General features: G+C 43.7%; 1 protein-coding gene across 2 annotated transcripts in view; it reads left to right on the forward strand.

The window, feature by feature from the left end:
* The window catches only part of UNC5D (unc-5 netrin receptor D), a 401,974-nt gene that overhangs the window by 369,509 nt on the left and 7,038 nt on the right, over positions 1-25,427 (forward strand). For both annotated transcript variants that reach the window (XM_060268544.1, XM_035140077.2), the window contains 4 exons: positions 3,207-3,434; positions 8,828-8,977; positions 18,327-18,491; positions 20,568-20,746. In XM_060268544.1, the coding sequence (XP_060124527.1) occupies positions 3,207-3,434; positions 8,828-8,977; positions 18,327-18,491; positions 20,568-20,746 (722 nt within the window). The remainder of the gene's footprint in view (positions 1-3,206; positions 3,435-8,827; positions 8,978-18,326; positions 18,492-20,567; positions 20,747-25,427) is intronic.

Here is a 25,427-nt window from a genome sequence, read left to right on the forward strand (position 1 = left end):
CTAAGGAGAGGCCCAGCGACCAAATAGAGAGTCTTGGAGAACCTTATCCCCTACACCTGAATTTCACCGCTCTGGCCAAAGCATCTTCTTCCTCCCTACTCCCCCAACCTTCCCAAAATTAAGCTGAGGGCTACAGGATGTTCACCCCAGTCCTAGTGGAAGATATATATATATATATATATATTTGCATAACATTGCTCCTCTCCCTCCCTCAATATATATATATATATATATAATACTACGGGGTGACCCCCTCACTCGCTCTGCTTGTCACCCCCTTCTCCCTGCCTCAGTTCCACCCCCAGGACCATAACATTGCTCCTCTCCCTCCCTCAATTTCCCTCTCCAAGACCACAATGTGTTCTTTCTTCTGAACCTCGCCTACCAGCTCTACCATCCATATCTTCCCACCAAAAGAATAACACTATATCTCCTCCCCTCCCTACCAGAAAGAAAAGCCTTCATTAATGCCAGGGAGAAAGAAAGAGAGAGGGGAGACATCTCCCTGGTAGACATAGTGCCAATGGAAGATCTCTGATCTGATCTTTCTGGAGAAATAAATCTTCTTCATCACAAGAAATGGGTTCTTTAAGCTTCGTAGTCATACCTTGGATCCCAAACGCCCTGGAATTCAGACGTTTTGGCTCCCGAAGGTCGCAAACCTGGAAGTGATTGTTCCGGTTTTCGAACATTCTTTTGGAACGCGAACGTCCGATGGGGCTTCCGCGGCTTCTGATTGGCTGCAGGAGCTTCCTGAAACCAATCAGATGCTGCGATTTGCTTTTTTAAACGTTTTGGAAGTCAAACAGACTTCCGAAACTGATTCTGTTTGACTTCCAAGGTATGACTGTACTTGCAAAACGTGGTTTTCAACATTACAAAATTATAAAACAGTACATTGCAAAAAGAAGGAGGAGGAGGAGGAGGAGAAGGAGGAGGAGGAGGAGAAGCTGGCTTACATGTATTCAGTCCATGGGCCTTTTGTCTCCCCTGGTATCTCTGAATATCCATTGCAAACATATGTAGAGAAATAGAATAACAAAATTATTTAGCAAGATTCAGTGAATAGGGAGTATCCCTGGCACTGTGCCAGTAGGCCAACGCACAAATTATCAATGGACTTATTGGAAACACAGTACATTAGAAATGAAGGTTGGCATTGCATTGCATTAATTCAAGCATAGGGAACTTTGGTCCCTCCAGATGTTGTTGGACTCCAACTCCCATCATTGCAGCTAACACAGCCAATGTTTATGGATGTTAGGAGCTGAAGACCCTCCAAGTGTCCCTATTTTCCAGGGACGTCCCTGGAAAATGTTTAATGTTTAATTATGCTTTTACAGTGGTACCTTGGGTTACAAACGCTTCAGGTTACAAATGCTTCAAGTTACAAACTCTGCTAACCCAGAAATAGTACCTCGGGTTAAGAACTTTGCTTCAGGATGAGAACAGAAATCGTGCTCCGGCGGCAGCAGGAGGCCCCATTATCTGAAGTGGTGCTTCAGGTTAAGAACAGTTTTAGGTTAAGAATGAACCTCCGGAACGAATTAAGTTCTTAACCAGAGGTACCACTGTATATATGCTGGAAGCTGCCCAGAGTGGCTGGGGCAACCCAGTCAGATGTGTGGGGTATAAATAGTGAAATTATCATTGTGGAATGGGACGTCCCTATTTTTATTGGAGAAATGTTGGAGGGTATGGAGTTGCAGTCAGACAACATGTGGAGGACCACAGATTCTTCCTCTCTGTTTTAAATAGTTTGGGTGTTAATCCTATACACATTTATTTTGGGGATAATAAAACTTATTTCTGAGCAAGCACGTATATGATCAGGCATCTTTCTAAATTTGGAGATGGAAAACAGACCCATTGCTCATTACAGCTCTGTTTTCCCACATAACATTTTCAGTTTTCAGAGCAGACTTGACAGACAAAACCAACTTCGCTCTGCATTATTTTTCTGTAAAATAGTTAGCCTTCTCATTTTGTTTTGTTTTGCTGCATTTCTTTTCTTTTCTTTAAAGCATACCTGCTGTTGCCTGTTGTTTTTGGTGCCCCCAGAAGTCCCCCCACCTCCATCCAAAAATCACATATGTTAGAAATTTCCAACATATGGTAGAAGAGGTGACCAAGGCAACATTTCAGTTTCAAAAGCTGCTTGCCACGTGGCACAGTGAGATCCTGCTTGAGAAACAGTCTGAATCTCTTTTGAACTTAGGGAACTGGGGTTCAGGGTTCAGTAGACCCCAGCCTACTTGTGAGACTGGGTGAAGCTTTTTGGTGAGCTCCAGCCATAATCACATTTACAGCTTTGTTATCAAAATATAAAGAGTTCATTAAAAACACCCTATAAACTAGTAGAAACTGCAACCAGGAAAAGATTAATGTCTGTGTGTCAGACTTAGGAAAGGGAGAGAGAGCTACTGGCCCTCTAAATTTTGCTGGATTACAACTTCTGTCATAAAAACATAAGCGTAGCCTTGCTGGATCAGCCCAAGAATTTTACCAGGTGCTGATGGGAAGTTTGCAAGCAGAATAGGAAGCTCAACGGAAAGCCCACAAGAGGTTGATGACAGTTGGAATCCAACAACATACAAAAGCCCACAAGTGCACCACTCCTCCACTTCTAACACTCCCTTGGAACCAAAGATTTCATCTTCCAATGGAAGGCGTGCTCCTCCATTGGAGAAAGCTCCTTCCATCAGAAGGAAACCTTTCGATCCAACCAATTGGCTCCTTCTACCTATTTTTGGTCTTGAGCAGGGGCCGGCAAGGTTTACCTCACCTGGGCTGGTTCTTTCCAGCAGAGATCCTTCCATGGGCCAGATCGCACTGGCATCTGCATCTGTGCAGATGCGAATTCCAGTGCCGCAGAAGCAAGTCCCCGCGCCGCGGTGGTTTAGCGCCGTGTGCGGGGACTCACCGAGCGGGCAGCTCAGTTAGGGGGTGGCTCATGGGCCGGTTTAATGACCCCCGTGGGACACTTGTGGCCCATGGGCCTTAGGTTGCCAACCCCTGGTCTTGAGCTTCTGAATCCACTATCTCGTGTCTATTGGATTGCAGTAACTGTCTCCTATGAAAGTTCTTTATAGGATATACTAACATTAAGAAAATAGCAGAAACGTTAACGTATTCTAAGAGTTGTGCCAAGTTTAGAATATATGTTTAATGTGGTTTGTTTTTTCATCCCTCCCCCTAAAAAACAGGAAGTCATGTCTGTGGAAGAGGAAACTACTTCCTGTTACTGCCTTCTGGACCCATATGCCTGTCACATTCTTTTGGACTCTTTTGGAACTTATGCTCTCACTGGGGAGCCCCTCTCTGATTGTTCCATTAAAGAACTGAAAGTTGCAGTCTTTGGCTGTATGTCTTGCAACTCACTGGATTACAGTCTAAGAGTGTATTGCATCGATAACACTCCCTGTGCATTTCAGGTAAGGCTAGAAAATCTCTTCAGATTTTTGTGAATGCTTCTTCTTTGCTCAAATATTTTAGTGTTCAATATTTTATATGTGCATATGCAAAAACCTGCTCATGATATGAAACAGGGACTGAATCCAGGAGTAGGAAACCTGTGGCTTTCCAGTTGGAACTCCAACTCCCATTTGCCCCATCTGACTTGGCCAGTGGTCAAGGATGATGGGAGCTAGAGTCCAACAATATCCAGAAGGCCAGAAGTGTCCCCATCCTTGACCTAAAATATCCTATACTGATCAGATTTTGACACAGCTCTACAACTTTACTTTTTTTAGTGCCCCCATGTTCTATTTGGAGTAGGGACTTTGACACCAGAGTTTTGATATTATACAATAACTAAGGCTTGCAATCATGTGCCCACTTAGCTGGGAGTAATTCTCCACTGAATGCATGGGATTTATGGTCTGAAGCTCAACATCCAAAAAACCAAGATCATGACCACTGATCCCATCACCTCCTGGCAAATAGAAGGGGAGGAAATGGAGGCAGTGAGAAATTCTACTTTCTTGGGCTCCATGATTACTGCAGATGGTGACAGCAGTCACGAAATTAAAAGATGCTTGCTTTATAAGGAACTAATTTTTTTTTGAAACTTACGTTTCCGAAGAAGCCCGAGGCTTTTTTGCTGGGTTTGGTCGATAACGAAATCCCAAAATCCGACTTAAGATTTTTTTATGTACGCCACAGTGGCGGCGAGGATTCTTATCGCCCAGAAATGGAAAACAAATGAAATACCATCTATTCTTGAGTGGCAATTGAAGGTCTTAAAATTTATGGAATTAGCCAAATTAACACACAGAGTACGCGATTTGGATGATGCGAAGTTCCAAGCTGAATGGAGTAAATTCATAGAATATGCCAAGGGTAACTACATGGGTATGAGAGTGTTAAGGGTAGTAACATAACCTCTACAATGTTACGAATCTGAGGTAAATAGAAAATATGAATTAGGATTGACAGAATTTACCACTTGTGGGAAGGAAGGAAGTCAAATAGTTTGGATTATATGTAACTTGAACGATTGTTAATATGTTTATGAAAAACAAATAAAAAATTATTTTCAAAAAAAAAAGATGTTGGGAAAGATTGAGGGCACTAGGAGAAGGGGACGACAGAGGACAAGATGATTGGACAGTGTTCTCAAAGCTACGAACATGAGTATGACCAAACTGCGGGAGGCAGTGCAAGACAGGAGTGCCTGGCGTGCTATGGTCCATGGGGTCACGAAGAGTCGGACATGACTAAACAACTAAACAACAACAAAACATGCCTAGGAACACTTTGTAAGCAGTGAATCAGGGTATTTTATACTCACCTCTGCTTTGAACCTCTGCATCCACCTCCCCTTCCTTTTCTTTATTTAAATACACCACCACCCCAGCATGTTTTCGGTCTCATCAGCCTTGGAATTAATACACGTGCCAGAAGCCCAGTAATTGCTACGTTAGATGTAGCTAATGTAGTGCCCTCCAGATGTTGTTGGATTACAATTCCCATCAGCTTCAGCCGATCAGGGATGCTGGGAATTGTAGTCCAGCAAGATCTGGAGGAGACTACCTTGGCTGCACCTGCCTATGCTGTTCCTCTCTTTAAAGACTAGTGGCAGGTGGTACACCGTTATGTGCATTTCTTCACCAACCAACATGTTTTAAACTAAAAAGCAGACATCTTTTCCTGCTATTTTCCTGTACTAAGTCACCTTCCACAGAACTGATTTTCTCCTTACCTGGTGTGAGCCTATCTTGAAAAGATAAACCACCTAAAGTGAAAAGGTTAAGCATCATCTGCACACTTGCCAATCTGCTACTCCTGCAGCTGTTTTGTTTGTTAGAGAGAGAGAGAGAGAGAGAGAGAGAGAGAGAGAGAGAGAGAGAGAGAGAGAGAGAGAGAGAGAGGTGTCTGGACAAAATTGCATCCAACTGCACATTGGCCTTTTCTGCATATCATGCTAAATCAAGCCATGGCTTAGAGCAGGCATCCCCAAACTTCAGCCCTCCAGATGTTTTGGACTACAATTCCCATCATCCCTGACCACTGGTCCTGTTAGCTAGGGATCATGGGAGTTGTAGGCCAGAACATCTGGAGGGCTGCAGTTTGGGGATGCCTGGCTTAGAGCGAGCACACAGGCTCTTGGAGAGAAGACAGTGCTTGCTTAGTTCTTCCCCAGTCATTTTGCTGCTGTGTTGTGCTGAGCAAAGCCTCCTTTAGGCATAGCATGTTGTCCAAACCCAGGCTCCTGGTTTATCTCTCTCCAGACTAACTACTAAGCAGAACCCATGGTGAGTTCTATGGTTTGTCTGGGAGAGCTGAACCAAGAGCCCAGGTTCAGAAGATGACACAATAAGAGGGGGGGGGGCATTTCTCTCGGGTAATCTTCTGGGAACCACATGTGATTGGTGGGCAAGATCAGAGGGAAAGCGGGCAGAGCAACAAATGCAAATTTCACCTTTGTACAGAAAATGGGCATCTTCACACGCGGGCCTCTTCCATACCTCTGCTGACCCAGTGCCTCAAAAGTACAGATCAGGGTGGTTCTGCCTTTGCCCCACTGCTTTCTCCTGGAATACTCATTCTTTAGCATGAAATCAGAGCAAATATCAATCCAGAGAAAACCCAGTTTACATTTGCTCTGATTCAGCACTAAAGACAGTATTTTCTCAGGGGAAAGCAGTGGGACACCCCTCAGACACCCCCTCTCTAGCCTCCATCCAAGCAAGAGCCCCAGGACACATTCCAGCCAGGCAGAAACACTCAAGGAAGATGCAAAAGGGGCTGGTTAAGGGTATGGCTTGGGGGGTGGGTGGGAAGTGTCCTGAGGGCCAGATGGAGAGACTTGGAGGGCCTGAAATGTGGCATGTCAGCATAAATACTGGGGAGGAGTAAAGCGGCTGCAATCTCCTCTTCCAGACCCCACACGCTAAACCACTGTTTGGATTAGAATGATGTGCAAACCATGCCGTTATACAGTATGCAGTTTGGCCTTGACTCAGGAATCTGTCCCAGCACCAGATCCCTTTGTTTATCCCCAGGTAGGTAGCGTTCCTAGGGATTGAAAAGCAGATGTAATTCCATCAAAGCAAAAGTGATGCAGTTCAGTGCACAGTTTTGTTTATTTAATTCAGGTGGTTTTCCAAGCTACTGCTTAAGACTCTACTGTATTATATGAGGGATAATGAGTTATGTGCATTTGGCGAGGCATCTGGTTGGAAAGGCTTGGAACAACCCATGTGCAAAATGAAAGAAACGGCTAAACAAAAGAATTCCCTAGCTTGGGTTAGAAAAGAAAGAAAAGAACCGAGCGACTATTTTTCCATCCTGGCAAAGCCTGAAAAGAGTCCTCAAACAGCGTAAGCCAAGGATCTAAGTGTCTTCTTCCAACAGACCCCCTTATGAAGGAGGGGCTTTATGTTAAAGAATATAGCATCACACAATCCTATGGGGCTAAGAAGCCATTTTTGTAATGATCCACGGCCCCAGTTAGCAATGAGTCCACTAAATACTGAGACTGTGTCACAGAAGAGAAATAACATGCCTGAAGTTTCATTAGCACACTAAACTGGTGTTGCCACCTCAGGTGTTTAGCAGTAAAGGCTCGGCTGGAGTCCAAAAGGGAAGGTGCGCAGAATGTCTCAATATATATGGTTTTTTTAAGCGTATGCTAGAAGGCTGAACTTTTGCTCTTCATGACTTTTACCATCCAAGGCAGCCATCTAAAGATGGATACAGAATATAAAATGCAGATCAAGTTTATGATCCACACTTTTCACTTTCCTTTAGGGTTCTGGAAGAGTTGCAGAAATCTGAACCAGCTCATTTGAACCTTATATTGATATATGGACATTAGACTTTCTCAGAGTAAACCCACTGGAATTAATGGGCATGACTAACTAAAGTAGACTAATTTTAAAATAGATCTGCTCTGAGAAGAAGCTAGTCTGGAGTGTTGGGCGGCACATACCCAATGCAAACTTGGAATCGTCTTCGCATAAGCAAACAACTTGTAGTTTATAGAAGCTATGTGGTACATTCCATCCTGAATGATTAATCTTGTTGCAGTTTATACCCAATGTAGCTTAAATCAAGCTGTTTTGTTTTCTTCCTAAGCATGCCGTTACTGCTCCAGAATTGCTGTAGCATTCAGGAAAATTATGTAGACAAGGAGCCATATTTCATTTTAATGAACCTGAACAAGATATTTTTTATAATTTAGATTTTGTTGCAAAGATCGAATGATATTTACCAAAGTCTCCACTTAACAGTGGGGATTTTCTGTACGTAACAGGCTATTGGGTATTTTATGAAGTGCTATTATTCTTATTAATCCACAGTGGCTGGCTGGTACCTCCATGTAAACATAGATGCTCAATTCTTATCACTGAGAATACTAAAAGTAAAAATCTCATAATACAAGCTGAGTCAAAGGGGCATGAATATGGCCATTTTGAAACCACCTTCACTGGCAAGTTACCTCTTGTGTTCTGTCACACTGTATGGCTTGTCGCCTTCCATACTTGGGTTCATATCTAAGAACAAAAGAAAAGCCGTGCTGGATTTGACCATAGCTCTAGCCATAGCTCATTCGTAGAGAATTTTGCATCCAGAAGGTCTCAGGTCCCATCTCCAGGCAGGGCTGGGATGTCCCAGTCTTAAACCCCAGAGATCCACTGCCAGTCAGTGTAAACAGTAGTGAACTAGATGGTCTGTCTGGGGGTGGATCTGCACACAGGAAACAAACCACTACAAATAGAATTGAAATCGTTATAGCAAAAGAGAAAAAGAAACGCTATGGAAAATCATGAAGAATTTCTTTTCGTTCTCCAGCGCCATCTGGCGTTGCATGTTTATAACGCATTCAAACACTGGGTGGTTGTTGTTGTTTTTACTAATGTAGCTGAGTCTTTGGTATAAGGCAGCTTCCTATGTTCCTACAACCACCCCATACACAAAACCATGTGGCTAAATATTTATACCTCTCACTAACAAAATATGATATCCGCAGCAAGAAAAACTGTTTTTTTCCCCTGGTTGCAGATTAGTCTCCCCAGAGAAATCAAATCCAATCCAATCTGGAAAAGGAATTGGTAAAATACAGTTAAGGCGCCACACAGGGGGTCTCAAAACAGCTCTCAGCGCCCTTAACAAACTGCAGCACCCAGGATTCCTTCCAGGAAGCCATGATTGTTTAAAGTGGTATGATATTGCTTTAAATATATAATGCAGATGAGGCGCAACTCCTCACTCCTTCCCCCACTCCCATAAATCAGCAGCCACATTTTTCTGAAGAAGTAAGAGTTCTGAAATTGCAGGTGGCTCACTGTTTGTTTCTTTGTTTTCCCTTTCTCTGCTACAGGAAGTGATTTCAGATGAAAGACACCAAGGGGGGCAGTTGCTGGAAGAACCAAAGCTGTTGCATTTCAAAGGGAATACTTTCAGTCTTCAGATCTCTGTCCTTGATATCCCTCCTTTTCTCTGGAGAATCAAACCATTCACAGCATGTCAGGTATTTTTCTATCAAGGCTAGCGTTTGCCAATGCTTTTTTTTTAATTCCCAGGCATATCTGAAGCCCCAAGACATTTCTTTGCAAGGTTAGGCACTTTTTCTAATACCGGGGATTTTATGAATAAATATATCGCTCTATGATTGGCGTTTTAGCTTTCGGTTGGCAAGCTATATTCCCACAGCTGAGTCCAGTGCAATCCAAGTTATGAATAGCCAAATGCATTACTTCCCTTTCATCTGTTTGCTCCTGAAGCAAAGGCTTCGCTTTGAGATTTCTGCATTGCAAGGGGTTGGACTAGTTGACCCTCAGGGGCCCTTCCAGCTCTCCAATTTCATGACTGTGATGCTGGATTGTCCAATTTAATAGATATTCATTAAATGTTTGGACCTGGGTAGCCAAACTGGTGTCCTTCAGATATTTGTTAGGCTACAAATCCCATCATGCCTATCTATTGGCTGTGCTGTCTGGGGCTGATGGGAGTTGGAGTTGAATTACATCTAGAAAGCTAACCTTGCTCTGGACTATAAATTACAGCTCTTCTCTTTTGCGTTTATCTATCAGCAGTAAAGTCAGGCCACAGTAGCAAAACTCACTCCCTCCCTCCCTCTCCCACACACACAAACAGAGAGAGAAATTAAATTGGAAACAAAGCAAAGTATCAGCAAGTATTTAAAATTTAAATATATGCAGTATGCCAAGTATTGAAACATTTTTTTAAAGTCACATGAGTGCTGCTGTGGTCTAAACCACTTAGCCTCTTGGGCTTGCTGATCGGAAGGTCAGCAGTTCGAATCCCCGCAATGGGGCGAGCTCCCGTTGCTCTGTCCCAGCTCCTGCCAACTTAGCAGTTCGAAAGTACACCAGCTCAAGTAGATAAATAGGTAACACTACAGCGGGAAGGTAAACAGCATTTCCGTGCACTCTGGTTTCCGTCACTGTGTTCCATTGTGCCAGAAGCAGTTTAGTCCTGCTGGCTACATGACCCGGAAAAGCTGTCTGTGGACAAATGTTGGTTCCCTTGGCCTGAAAGCCAGATCAACGCCCCAACCCCATGGTCGCCTTTGGCTGGACTTAACTGCCTGGGGTCCTTTACCTTTTGCCTTATTAGCCAATTCAAGCACAATTGAAATAACTTCCCCTCTCTTGCGGCAGCCAAGATAGTTCTGGACAGTAGCCTGATTTCTGCTTGCTTTCCTTTTCCAGTTCCTGTCTGGTGATCCCTGCAGATATAGCAGGTGACCAGTAGGTGGACTTTCATTATGCTTCTAGGTTTGTCTCTGACTGTTGCATGCAATAACTCCAACTAACAAACAGCACTATTATGAAATATTATTATTATTATTATTGTTAATTTCTACCCCGCCCATCTGGCTGGGTTTCCCCAGTCACTCTGGGCGGCTTCCAACAGAAAAATAAAATAAAATAATCAATTAAACATTAAAAGCATCCCTAAACAGGGCTGCCTTCAGATGTCTTCTAAAAGTCGGATAGTTGTTTATTTCCTTAACATCCAATGGGAGGGTGTTCCACAGGGAGGGCGCCACTACAGAGAAGGCCCTATGCCTGGTTATCTGTAACCTCACTTCTCGCAGTGAGGGAACCATCAGAAGCTAGACCTCGGAGCTGGACCTCAGTGTCTGGGCTGAACGATGGGGGTGGAGATGCTCCTTCAAGTATACAGTTTAGGCTTTAAAGATCAGCACCAACACTTTGAATTGTGCTCAGAAACATACTGGGAGCCAATGCAGATCTCTCGGGACCGGTGTTATATAGTCTCGGCGGCCACTCCCAGTCACCAGTCTAGCTGCTGCATTCTGGATTAGTTGTAGTTTCTCAGTTACCTTCAAAGGTAGCCCCATGTAGAGCACATTGCTGTAGTCCAAGCAGGGGATAACTAGAGCATGGACCACTCTGACGAGACAGTCCGCAGGCAGGTAGGGTCTCAGCCTGCGTACCAGTTGGAGCTGATAAACAGCTGCCCTGGACACAGAATTGACCTGCGCCTCCATGGACAGCTGTGAGTCCAAAATGACTCCCAGGCTCGGCACCTGGTCCTTCAGGGGCACAGTTACCCTATTCAGGACCAGGGAGTCCTCCACACCCGTCCACCCCCTGTCCCCCCAAAACAGTACTTCTGTCTTGTCAGGATTCAGCCTCAGTCTGTTAGCTGCCTCCGACCACCTCCAGACAGGCCCTTGCAGAGGCCCGGGCCAGGTAGATAATGTGTCCATTTTTTAACCCCTTTGTTCCTTTTTATTTTACTGATTGTGAATATGCTGACCGAGGCCCCCTTTGGAATGGGAGGCCTGGGCCAAGTGGCCCATATACCCCCCCCCCCTGGTCTGGGCCTGCCTCCAAACACTCACACAAGACCTTACCGGCTTCACTGGTTCCAATTTAAAAGAGAGGTTGTGTGCAACCTGTCTTTCTGTGGTCACATAAATTGCTGCCCAGTTGTCAATATTTGGCTAGTAAATAACTGACTTGCCAATCTTCCAACTGATTGAGTAGACGGAGGCCCAAACGGAATGTTTTGCAGATACAACACATGGCTTAGGGATAAGTAAAAATGTCTTTCTGACATTATATGTTCTATTGTGGGTGTTAACATTTGGAGGGGGCATTTCTCAGAGTGTTCTTGGAGGGAAGATGAAATTCACCCAACGGTTTTTGGAGACTTGTTCATTCTGGTAGATGAAGGAAGTGATGGGCTAAGAGAGAAGGGCTGGAAGCAGTAGATGCCGAGCCCATTGCTTCCTTCAACAATAAAATAATAATAATAAAAATAAAATTGGATCCACAGTTTCATCCAAAATTCACAGATGGTGACACTGGTGAGGCTATTTTGCAGAATAATCTCCACAGGAGGAGTGACATTTTCTGCTGGTTTGCAAGAAACTTGAAAAAGATTTATTTATTTTTTTAAAAAAAACTAGTCAGACAATTCATTCCTAAGAAATTTTGGCTCAGTCTTAGATAATCTCAAGTAGCATGGTACCAAAAGAAAAGGGAAGGGAAGACAAAAATAAGTAAATTGAGATACCACCTAGTGGTATTCTTCCCCAAACTGTTGCTCTCCAGATATTGCTCCATTATAGCTCCCATTATTCCTTGCCATTTGGCTGTGATTGGGGAAGGCTGGCATATTGAAATTGCACATGACTGTATCTACACAGAGTAGACCCGTTGAAATTAATGAACCTAAGTTAGCCATCTCCATTACCTTCAAGCGGTCTGCTCTTGAGACAGCCATAATGACATTCCCTCTAACCTTCCACCGATTAAAATCAGGATGTGCGTCTTTTGGTGCTGTGCTCTCTTACAAGCCCGCTAAGGCTTCTCTGCCCCAGCCCCCTGTCTCCTGTAGTGGCTGCAGTTCCCTCCGCAAGCACCGGCATCTCCAGCTCCTCCTCCTCTTTCCCGTTGTCGCCCTCCTCTTCTCCTTCTCTTCCCCCATTGGAGGAGGACATGTCGGTGGGGGAATGTGGGATCTGAGCCCAGCCAGGGTGGCCTGGCCTGCACCACCAGAAGTTTCCCCTCCTCCATCTCTAGGGGTTCTGGCTTCACCTCCTTCTTTGGGTGCTGAGCTCTCGTGCAATCCCAGAAATGTTCTCTCCCGCCCCCCCCCAAAGGGATCTTTTGCGGGAATCAAACAGAGCACTAAGCCTGTGTATGAGAACATGCCCTCCCCCCAAAAAATACAATGGCGTGCCTGCATGGAGACTATAGAAAAACAAATATTTGATTATGAAGAATAAAGGTAATTTTAGCAATAAAACACAGCAGCATACCTTTACCATACTGGGCACACAAAGCAATATTTTATCACAAGCACACATCTAACTTTAGAGAAATAAGAGTTCTGTATTAAAGGGGGGTGGTTCAGCCAGAGAGGATACTTTTGAATTACCTCTCTTGGTGGATGGGTGTGTGTGTTTGTGTGTGTGTGATGGAAGAGCTGGGACCTAGGGACTGAGCTCAGGAATCTATGCCCAAAGTGATTTCAGAACTTTATTAAAGCACAGTCACAGAAATACCAAGCATTAGTTTTGAAGTTCCTGGAGTGTGTAGAATGGCCAGGGCGCCAGATATACTTAAGACGGCTCTGTCAAAAGCACGCCAAAAAGTGCAAGTAGATAAATAGGTATCCCCCCTGGTGGTAAGGTTAACGGCGTTTCCGTGTGCTGCTCTGGTTTCGGTGTTTCGTTGCACCAGAAGTGGCTTAGTCATGCTGATCATGACCTGGAAAAACTGTCTGCAGACAAACGCTGGCTCCCTCGGCCTATAAAGCAAGATGAGCGCCGCAACCCCAGAGTCGTCTGCGACTGGACTTAACTGTCAGGGGTCCTTTACCTTTTTTAAGGAAGTTCTAGGGAGCAGTAGATTGGTCCGGTAGTCAGTCAAGGATGAGTCATCTGGAAGGTTACTACTTGAGAGCAATGAGTATAGCTTGAGCTTGTCTGACTCATCCTGCAAATGCCATTGTTCTGTCTATTTTCATTTGCAATTCTGTGGGATAACCAGCTGTTTAAAAGAAAGATCTTTTACAATTTCAAAACCAGCATCTGGTGGGCTCCTTTTTGTTTACCAATCAGTTGTCCCATTACCATTATTGCAACCTTGCTTGCTGAGGAGGAATGAGCTTTTTGGATCCCCGTGACATCGCTAGCATAGGGAAATCCATTTCAAGAATGTGTGCAAGGTCAAAGCAGGGTGTTCTTGCCATTTCCTTTTGCCATCCCACTTCAGCCAAACTAATCTTTGGTTCACAAAAGGGAAACCACCAGCAAAAACCACATCCCAGTGGTTTCAATTTGGACATTGAAAAATAATAATACCATAGCTGCCAAGTTATCCCCTATTTTAAGGGATTTTCCCTTATGCTGAATAGGCTTCCTCGTGAGAAAAGGGAAAACTTGGCAGCTATGATAATACTGCAGACTAAAAGTGAAACAACTAGCTCTAAGTTTACCAGGGAGCGGTGAAAGGAGAGCAAATTCCAGGGTACGGATAGCTTTGTTGTGACTGGCAAGTCACACTTGTAATGAGAGGGAGTGATTCTGCCAAGATGCTCCAGTCTGAGTGCTTTGGGAGAGGAACGCTGAAGTAAATAAATAGCCTTGGTCTCACCTTGCTCTTTGGCAAGTTCTGTCTCTGAGGAGCAGGAACATTATTATAAGAGTTCAGGTGGAAAGGTTTTGCTTGCTGGTTTTGCTTACCTTCCAAGTCCAGCCCAGTTCCTTCCCACTCCTTCCTTCCCGTTCCTTTTTCATTTATTCCTTTTGATTTAATCTTGGTGCTGTTTGTGTTTTTTTAGCCTTGTGTTCCTTGCTCACTCTTATTAGGGTCAGTGTTCCCCCCCACCCCACCACTTCTGCTTAGAATACTTCTGGTTTGTGTGCTGAAGTTCTTTCTATTGTCCATCCTGAGCAGCTTCACTGCAGAGCCCCCGGCTTCAAGTATTTGAGTATTCACTTTCTACAAGCCACACATCATAGAATTGTAGAGTTGGAAAGGACCATAAGGGTCATCTAGTCCAACTCCCTGAGTGCAGGAATCTTTTGCCCAACGTGGAGCTTCAACCCACAACCCTGAGATTAAGAGTCTTGTTTAAGGCCACATTCACACCATAGATTTAAAACATTGTGATACCACTTTAAACAGCCATGGCACACCCCAAAGAATTCTGGGAATTCTGTAGTTTGTTAAGGGTTCTGAGAGTGGTAAAGAGGCCCCTATTCCCTTCATAGAACTACAATTCCCAGAGTTCCCTGGGAACTGTAGCACTGGTAGCATAATGTTTTAAATGTATGGTTTGAATGTAACCTTATCATACCCACCTTATCCTGTGTCTTTTAAAAAGAAGATATGCAACATAGTTAATACAAGTTTCAGACCTCCTTGATGATGAGGAGCACACTTTGCTGAATCTCTAATAAGCTTTGTGTAAAACAAAAATAAAAACACAGCTCACATTGAACGCCATAACCCCAAATCTTCTTGCTACAGAGGTTTATGAAAACTCTCTTCAGTCAGATATCCGTTGCTTGCTGGATGGCTGCTGGTATTGCTGTTTTTGTTGTTACGACTGTTGTGCTGATGATGATAATAGACCTCTGTGTCCTTGTTTTCTGTTTGCAAGCATTTGGCTGTGAAGTTGCAATTTGTTCTGTATTATTAGCTGCTGTGAAGCAAACAGTCTGATAAAGCATGAAGACCAAAAGGAGCAGGGGGAGCGGGGAAAGAGAAGCCTCTTTGGATGCTGTAGACTCTGAAGTGTCACAACACTGAGCTGGTGGGGCCAATGGTCTTCCAATATTCCATTTAATGGCACCCCAAATAAGATGCCCAAGGTGGCTGCCAGAGTCTCACAAAGAGCAAGGCTGGCCCTGCATAGAAGGTTCTACTAGAACAGGGCAGTCCAACACAAGGATCACAAGCGGCCCCCCATGCCTTTTTTGGCTGCCCTCGGCACCTTTGCCTTCGCAATGTGAGGTGCTGGGCTTTGGAAAGGAAGTGTGAGGGCTTTGACGGGATCCTAGAGTCCTCCTTTGCAAAGCCTCATTTCCAACTTTGGGAATAAGGCGGGAGGGCTCTAGGACCAGATGCCAGAGTCGAGCATCTCCTTCCCAAAACCCAGCACTTCACTTATCCAGCTTTGGGAATGCAGTGTGAGGGCTGGGGGGGGGGGCATCAAAACTTGGCCTTTTCCCACACAAGGCAGCGTGCGGTCCACAGCTTCTGTATCAAGCTACTTTTGCAGCTCACTTGGTATGAAAAGTTCGACTGGCTAACAAGACACTCCCCTGAACATACTGGTCACACAAAAACACAAAAGAACAAGCCAGGCACAGATAGTTTTGGAGATTGATGTCAATCCAAAATCAGCTGGTGTGTGTGTGTCTTTGTGGCAGATAAGGCATGGTTTAGGGAAAACATCATTTTGTGCCCAAATGCAGGGCGAGATTTAGCCCATGGGCCAGAGGTTCCTCACCCCTGCTCTAATCAGACCTCCAATATGGTACACAAAAGCACCCCTAGCAGAATCTTTGCCCAAGAAAGAATTGTGGAGGGGGCTGGGAGTAGCCCCACTTGACCCAGAACCCAGAGCACTGGAGCAAAGGTTCAAGCTAGTGGAAGAAGAGGAAGGAGGTGGGAGATGAACGAGTTCCAGGAATACAGCAGCCTTCATGCCTTCGCTCCATAAGACGCACAGACTTTCCCCCTTCATTTTTAGGAGGGAAAAAGTGTGTCTTATGGGGTGAAAAATATGGTAAGTGCTTTTGTGGTCTTTTGCTCAGGAGGGCAGGGTCACTGGCTCGAGGCAATGACTGGAGCCTACACACACACACACACACACACACACACACCTGGTTTGCAACAAAGCAGCATGGCCAGGGAATGGATTGGGGGAAAGAGCAAGCATATAAAAATTCTGCAGTCGCTTTACAAATGCAAAGGGGACCTGCTTGTTCAACCATGCCTTGCATCTTGGCAGATTAAGGTTCTGGTTTCAGCTAGAGGATGGTTGCTAGCGACTGTTGTGAGCCTCAGTATAATGGGGGAATCAAACCTAAAGTTTCCCCAGCATCCTTTTCACACTCATCACTGTTGTTGTGCTTTGTTCTAGCCTGTTCATTTTCTTCAAAAATTATTTGCAGCTCAGTGACAGCCTCTTTCTCGTACCCACCCACTCTCTTCCTCTACTCCCCTATGAAAGGGGAAGATAATTTCTCTGGAATAAAGAAAAAAAATCTAATTACAGTTGCTGTGCCTATATATGTCTGAGTATGTAGATATATAGATATAGCTATAGATAGTTTCTACTGTTTATTACCATTGGTGTCTCTCTGCCACTCACTGAGTCTGGTTCTAAATATAGTGCTTTAATTTATCACTTTGTATAACCCCTAGCAAACTAGAAGGAATATGAGACAGAGTTGCAGTTGTCGTTTCTGTTCTCAGTCTATCTCTCTGTGTGTTCTCTGTGCCTGCCCCCTGCTTTCCATCTATCGATCGACTATCTCATACTCCTCAACTGTCCCAATTTAATTGGGACATCCCATTTTGGGGGTCCAAGCTCTCATGCGAGATTGCTGCCCTGAAAGATGTGTGCTCCCGTTTTCTTCTGGGATTTGTTGGAGGCAATCTTAGAAATCAAAAAATATATTATAAGGGGCATGCATGAATTGAGGCCAAGCTGGTTGTTAGTTGCACACCCTAAGGATGGGGGACAAATTCCATTTGGGTCACATGTTAATGCAAACCTACAGAGTTCACGCATCCAGAGATGATATACAAAGCAAAATATAACAATCCCTTTGCATTCTCACTTCTCCAATTTTTTGTAAAGATACTTGTAGTTCTCCGGCCAAATATTGTGTCTAAAAATGTTAGCAGTATGGGAAAGTGTGGGTGAAAATGCCTGTATTGGCGAAATAACATGCAAGAATATTAGGAGAAATTGTTTGCAAAAAAATGTGCATGTTTGGAAGGATGTGCATTTAAAGGCTGATGCCTTTTCATCAGAATGTCTTTTTAATGCAAACTGATACAGAAATGTGGAGAACTGAAAATCTGAAAAAAGAGAAATTGAGAAAAACTGAAATTTGCCATCCTAAGCAATGCTTAAAAAAATAAATAAATCATGTAGTCACCTAGTTGGTTTATAAAACAGTACAGAGTTCTGATCTGCTATGGCTAAAGTTCAAGCAGATTTGCTGTAGTCACCTTATACAATCCCTGTAAACCAAAACTCACTTATCCAACACAGTTCTGTTGATGCTTTTCTGCTGCTGTGGGACTGCTTTAAAAGCCGTTATAACAGCATAATAATCTGCTAGTTCAGCAGCCACTATAAATTGTCATGGCCTGCTCCTGAAGTTTGCTATTAATGACATCAATATTAAGATGGTTCCAACTTCTGGCTAAACTTAGCCTTGGTCAGCACTAGAGGCAGGTAAAGCTCTACAAAGATTTTAGGACTGGAAAGTTGGAAATAATTTGGAAGTGTCTCCATCAGAGCAAGTGGAGCAGGGACAGCTAAAGGATGGAGAGCTGGGTTCAAATCTCCACTCATCACGTGGGTGATCTAGGGCCAATTTGCTGTCTCTCCAACTAAGCTGCCCAGGTACAATTCTCAATCTCGGGTCAGCTTCTGTTTAGGCTCAGAAATCTCAGATCGGAGAATCTTGTAGCACCTAAAAGCTTATGCTGGTGTGAGTTTTGACTAGACTGAACTAGGTGGACGAACGGCACCTTCTATGTCCTTATGGCTTTTGTTCTTGTGTGCTTTGGTTTCTTACCTTGTCGACTGGTGACCTTTCTCCTTTTTCTTTTTCTCCCTAGGAAGTTCCTTTCTCTCGCGTGTGGCGCAGCAACCAGCAGCCACTCCACTGTGCCTTTTCACTGGAGCGCTACACTCCTGCCACCACTCAGCTCTCGTGCAAAATCTGTGTCAGACAAGTCAAGGGCCATGAACAAATCCTGCAGATCCAGACATCAATTCTCGAGGCGAGTTCCCGTCATCCATTCTCTACTTCAGTGTTTCCCAACCCTGGATCTCCAGCTCTTTTTGGACTACAACTCCCATGATCCCTAGCTAGCAAGATCAGTGGTCAGGGATGATGGGAATTGTAGTCTTGAAACAGCTGGAGACCAAAGGTTGGGAAGCACTGCTCTACTTGGACACATTATAATAATTTATTATTTATACCCCGCCCATCTGGCCGGGTTCCCCCAGCCACTCTGGGCGGCTATATTATATATTATATTATATTATATTATATTATATTATATTATATTATATTATTATATTATATTATATTATATTATATTATATTATATTATATTATATTATATTATATTTTCTCCGTGTGTAGAAACCACAGAAATGATGCTTGTAAAGGGAAGTTGAGCATTCATTCTTAATGCTGATTAAAAGTGGTCTGAACTGAACTAAGAACATTCACCAGAATGAATAAGGATGCTTGAGGAAACGTGCTGATCTTACTGATGGTCATATTTATCCCTCCAGCCATTACATTTGCATCTCTTCTTCTCAAAGGAGCTCAGGGTGGCAAACAAAAAGGCAATAAAACAACACAATTAGAAATAAATAAATAAAAATACTTAGAAATTTTTTAAAACATCTAAAAACAGCCATATATCCTCAAATCTAATAATGTGAAGGTTGCTGGAAGCAGTATCCTTCAGCCATCAAATGCCTGGGTGAAGGGGAATGCCCCCCCCCTCCAATTGTTTCTGAATGTTATTCATAAGGGAGGCAGATGCGCATCATCACCAGGGTGGGGAGTTAACAAACAAGAAGCAGTCACCAAAAAGGTCCTGTGAAGGTCAGCACCAACAGAGCCTCCCCATGCTAATATGAACTGACCTGGCCCTCACTTCTTGGACTAATGTGTAGGTCAGGGTATAGGTCATCATTATAATTACAGTGGTACCTTGGTTCTCAAACTTAATCTGTTCCGGAAGTCTGTTCCAAAACCAAGGCATGCTTTCCTATATAAAGTAATGCGAAACGGGTCAATCCGTTCCAGACTTTTAAAAACAACCCCTAAAAGAGCTATTTAACATAAATTTTACTATCTTATGAAATCATTGATCCATAAAATGAAAGCAATAGACAATGTACTGTACCTCTGGTTAACGCTTCTGGTTACAAATGGAAGTAGCTGCTCCTGGTTGTGAACTTTGCCCCTGGATGCGAATGTAAAAGATCATATCATCATAGAGTTGGAAGGGACCAGGAGGATCATCTAATCGAACTCCCTGCAATGCAGGAATCAAGCAGAGCACAATATAAAAGCAAACATTGTAGTATAACAAAAATACAACTCACCTTTTTGTCCAAGGTCTTTCTGACAAATAACAACAGACCCCCTTTTTGTGTTTAAATCTCCCAAATTCCTGTTTCCTTTTTTTAAAAAATATGCATTTAGATTACTATTTTACTGAAACATTATCTGCTCAGCATGGCAAAAGCTTGCCAGAACAGGAAAAATTTCGCCAAGCGATAGAAAGTAATAGGAAGGGAAGGCAATATATTCCATATCCTGGGCGCAGCCACCAATCTGCCCTTTCTTATATCCCAACCAATTGTGCTTCCAGCAACAGGCTCCCCCCCCCCCCAATCTGTTGGCCACTGTCTTTTCCTACCCAGGTATCATTGCAGGATAGAACAATGCATAGCATCATTCTAAGGAGATTCTGAGTGTGTGTATTTTCTTTTCCTTAAATAGCAGCTCTTGAGATTGTTAGAAGTGCTGTTGTTGGTCAAGGTCAGCCATCCCTGAAAACCATCCAAATCACCTCCCTCAATTTTGCTGGCATTTCTACTTTGCTGTGGTGAATATAATACATTTTCAGATTTCTCCGCACTGCTCTGACTCTACCCAGAGCCCAGTACAATGTGTGTAATGCCTATGATTTTTCTTTAGCAGGTATAACTATTGTTTAACGGCATTAGAAAGCAAGGAACAAGCCTTTCCAGTGAGCTGAACAAGCTAGACTAGAGAGAGAACTCAACTCAACTTTTAACCCCTACAATGGTTTTGTTTTTGTGCGTAGAATGAAAAGGAAACCATCGCTTTCTTTGCACATGATGACAGTAACTTTCCCACTCAGATGGGTCCGCAAGCCTTCAAGATACCCTACTCCATCAGGCAAAGGATATGCGCAACTTTTGACACACCCAGCGCCAAAGGCAAAGACTGGCAGATGTTAGCACAGAAAAACAGCTTCAACAGGTAATCTGATGCAATTATGAATGACATCCTGTCCATAGCTGTTATTGGAACAGTGTACTAGTGTCCCCATGCCATTCTCTGCTCCCTGCCTTCTTTAACGTTCTCAGTCATTGTTGTTATATTTACACATCAATCTGCAATTCAGACATTTCCCTATATCTTGAAAACTGCAACATTTTAAATTATCATCAGGACACTGTCCCCAGTGTAGGGTCTGCAGGAAACTATCTTTTGTGGATACAGAGGTAGACAGTAGAACAGTCTCCCTCGGGAGGTTGTGGACTCTCCTTCCTTGGAGGTTTTTAAGCAGAGGTTGGATGGCCATCTGTCATGGATGCTTTAGCTGAGATTCCTGCACTACAAGGAGTTGGACTAGGTGATCCTTGGGTCTCTTCCAACTCTATGATTCTATAATCCACCAGCGCCTTTCAGGAATTTCCACCTCCAAAAGTTTTGCCTTATGCCATCATTTGCTTCCTTTCAGAAGCATACCGACACCTGTTCCTAGAAAATTTCAAGTCTGCTGCTTGACAAAACGGTTGCTTTAAGTTTGAGATAATCCCGTTTATGTGTTTGGGTTCTTTTCGAAGAAAAGAAAGAAAAGGAAACAAAATCATAGGTTTCCATTCATTACATTTTTATGAGGTTAAATCTTTATATTGTAAACGAACGCCAAATTTTTCATCCTGGTTACAGTTAATTGGAACTCAATGGAAAATGAAAAATTTTCTCAAGAAAGCAGAAGTTAATTACACATTTGCTTGAAAAAGGCTGTGTGTCAATTCAACAGTACTGAGTTGTACAGAACTTTGCATATTTTGTTATTTACTATTGTATGTGTTGATTCATTACATGTGAGAGTATAATTTGATAATTGTTTTTATGTGTGGTTGGGTATGAAGGTTCTGGCTGTTGTTGTAATTAGGTAAGACTTATATTGTGTATATTATATTGTAAACCACTTACAAACAATAACTATGGGTGTCTGAAATGCTGTCATTAAGTAAAACAAACAATGTGCAAATTAAATGTGGCCGAGTAGAATTTAGAAGAGTATGAATATTACATCGCAATATTCTGCCACGCCTGATGATAATCATTTTAACTTACCTGAATTTGTAAGGCTTTTCTTTTAAAAAAATTGAACATATAGTGTGATTTGTGGAAAGGCCATTGCTCAGCGATTGAGCCCATGCTTTCTGTTCAGAAGTATCCAGATTCAATCCCTGACATCTCCAGAGAGGGCTTGCAAAAACTTCTGAAAGTCGGTGTTAGGCAGTCTTGTCAGGATTCAACCTCAATCAGTTATCCACCATCCATCCTCCAACCGCCTCCAGACACTCACACAGGACCTTCACCGCCTTCACTGGTTCTGATTTGAAAGAGAGGTAGAGCTGGGTATCATCCGCATACTAATGAACACCCATCCCAAACCCCCTGATGATCTCTCCCAGCGGCTTCACGTGGGGATTGGACAGAGCCCTGAGGCACCCCACAAGTGAGAGCCCAGGGGTCTGAACACTCATCCCCCACCACCACTTTCTGAACACGGCCCAGGAGGAAGGAGTGGAACCACTGTATGACAGTGCCCCCAGCTCTCAGCCCCTCTAGACAGTCCAGAAGGATGTTGTGGTCGATGGTATCAAAGGCCACTGAGAGATCCAGGAGAACTAGGAAGAATAGTTTCAGTCCAAATTGATACCTTTCCCGTCCATGTGGCAGATGAAGATGACAGCAGCACACACTGACTCTATGCCTTCTCCTTGGTGGGAATGATGCGCAGTAGCATAAGTTTGCCACTGGGGATTCTGGGATCTGTAGCCTTAGTCTCTGGCAAGAAAACTACCGGTAACTGCTCTAGCTGGGTCCTGGGAGCACCCGCCACTGCCACTTCCTCCTGCCACCAAGCTACATTCTGTGCCTTGGGGGAGGGGAAAGGGTAGGCAGCTCCCTGGATGTCTGTAGGGTTTTGCTTGTCTTGATCCTGCACAAAAAACTTTCAAGCAGACTTGTTTGCCTATGGAAGTAGGTGCCTTTGCTGGGATCCTGCTGGTGCTCTTGTTTGAATCTAAAACAGCCAAGTGGCACATTTTCAGTAGGGGAGAGATTACCTGGATTAGTGATGAGTAGGACCTGCAACAAAATGCTACAGGGCACCCTTGCCTCTTAGCAAGAGGACTGCTCCACAGTGGCTGCTGAGAATGCCCAGCCCTTATTGGGGGCTTAGCTGTGTTTGTTGTGAAGATGCCAGCGTGGCGATATACCTTCGACTTTCTCAGTAGCCCCATTTCAGGTCTATTTCCTTTAGCACTCAGCTGCTCATCAGTTTGGGAACGATGTCTTCCCTGAAGGCAAAATTTAAAAGGAATTGCATTTTTATCTTTTTAATCAGCAGAGCTGGGAAACAAGTGGGTGCAGGGCTGAATCCCGTGTCAGTCCTGCTCAGAGTGAACACATTGAAATGAATGAACCCACATGAGTCGTGTCCTTTTAACTTCTACTCTGAATGGGACTAGCACTGGGTCCAACCCACAGAACCGAACTTGCTATTCTGAATGGAAAACTTTGGAAAGGTTGAGCCGTTGAAGAAGCTGAACGCTTGTACTTCTTTTCTTTTCAAAAAGAAAAGGGAGAAGGAAATCTCATTAACATGCAAGCCAAATTCTGTACCTTTTTAAACAGTGGATCTCTTCCCAAGCTCCTATCCTGGGCATTTGTTAGACTTGTTTGGAATGAGCCGTGCCTTCTGGAACTGAAGCATGTGTGTTTTCTATTGGCTACACTAATTGCTCATGGAAGGAAGGAAGAAGGCACCAGAGGCAAATTGGAGCTGGATGCTTTCTGGATGTTTGGAACGACTATCCAGCCCGCAGTCTGTTTTGCATGGATTTTGAACCAATATATGTGGTTTTTGGAACAAGCGAGTGCAGGTGGCTGAGCTGGCTGGCTGTGTCTTTTTCTTCCTTTCTGGGGGTTTGTTGTCGTTGAGTTCCTTGTGTTTCCTTGCTAGGAACATTGTTCAGCTATCTATTATTAATGAAAAGACTGGAAAGGGACTACTTGGTTGCACTTCTGGCAGAGAGACTGCACACGTGAGCAGTATATTAACATTGTCTACCGTGACTGTAAATGACGCAGCGCTAGAAATCACCAGAGAAACCGTGGGAGCTTCATGTCCTCCATCTCATTGCACTGCAGATAATTCCTCTGCATTGTTTATTTCAGGGATGACCAACCTGTGGCCTGCCATATATTGTTGGCCACCAGTTCTGACTATGGGCAGTGCAGCCTGGGGCTGGTTGGAGCTGCTGTTAGAGAGGAACAGAGATGTCAATTTCAGTTTCTAATTCCACTAACCTTAAGATAATTTCACCCCATTTTTGCATCGATTTGCCATTTTATTTCTTTAAAAGTCTGCACAAAAAAGTATGAATTTTCATGCTCATGTATCTTTCAAATATATGCAATTTTCCCCAATGTACACATTTTGGCAAGGAATTTTTTTCATAGGTTTTGCATGTTATTCTTCATTAATATATGCATTTTTGTTCACACATTTTTCTGGTTGGAGAACCACATCACTGTATTCAGAGACGTGAGTCTCTTGAAGGACAGTTGTGGTTTGCTTTGTTTATTGGTTGGAGGAGTGTGAATTAGGTAGGGGCACATTAAAATCTGAACCCAATGAATTCCCCTTTGTTCCTAGTCGGAGTCCAGCATCATCTGGATTGATATAGATTAACTACCCCTGGTGTGCTTGCACACACATACATAGGTGCCCATTCAAGCTGTTCATGGTTTTGTTTTGTTTTTTTAAAAAGGAACATTTTTCTTTGTGGCCCATGGTGTTGGTCATCCTGGAACTGAGGGGATGGAAAGATTTGGGGGGGGGGGAGGGATGTTGCTGCTCTTAGACAAGTCACTAGCTTTTGCATTTTATATTTTGCAATCTGGAATGGCAATCTCAGTGATACCCAAACTATTATGCCACTTTGAACAGTCGTGGCTTTCTCCCAATGAATTCTGGGAGCTGTAGTTTATTAAGAGTGCTGAGTGTTGTTAGGAGACTCCTGTTCCCCCCACAGAGCTACAGTTCCCTGAGTCGTTTACCAATCAATCCCTCTCCCCAGGGAACCATAGGAACTATGGGTTTTTGAAGGGGATTTTTTCACGGGCACCATAAGAGTTACGTGTGGGGAGGGGGGCAGCACACTGGTGCCTGCAGGTGTCACTCTGACAACCCCTGATATAGCCCTATCTGATGTTTGTAGGTGAGGGTGGGCACATGGCTGAATGTGGCATATACAGAGCCCTATCAATCACTAAAAGATCTCACTAGCATTATTTCTAGAATCCTTGCAACAACCCAGTAAAGCTGGTATTATTACCTTCCTCTTAATTACAGATGGGAAGCAGAGACTGAGGGCCAAACAACATGTATCATGGCATCATAACTGTAACTCAGGATCTATCTCAAATGTTTAACTATAGTGGCTTTCCCCATCTAGGCTAGATGGCTGAAATGAAGAAAACTAACCAGGAGCAGCCTTCTGTGTGAAAGGGCTGTGAGCTCAGTTCAGCTCTCACGCTGCAAACAAATTCCTAGGCTCAGATTGTGCTCAGAGACACCTTGTTCTCCAATTCCAACTATGGCTTTTGCACCTAGCTCTGGTTGGCAGAT

This window comes from Zootoca vivipara, chromosome 15 (genome assembly GCF_963506605.1).
Source record: "Zootoca vivipara chromosome 15, rZooViv1.1, whole genome shotgun sequence".
NCBI lineage: Eukaryota > Metazoa > Chordata > Lepidosauria > Squamata > Lacertidae > Zootoca > Zootoca vivipara.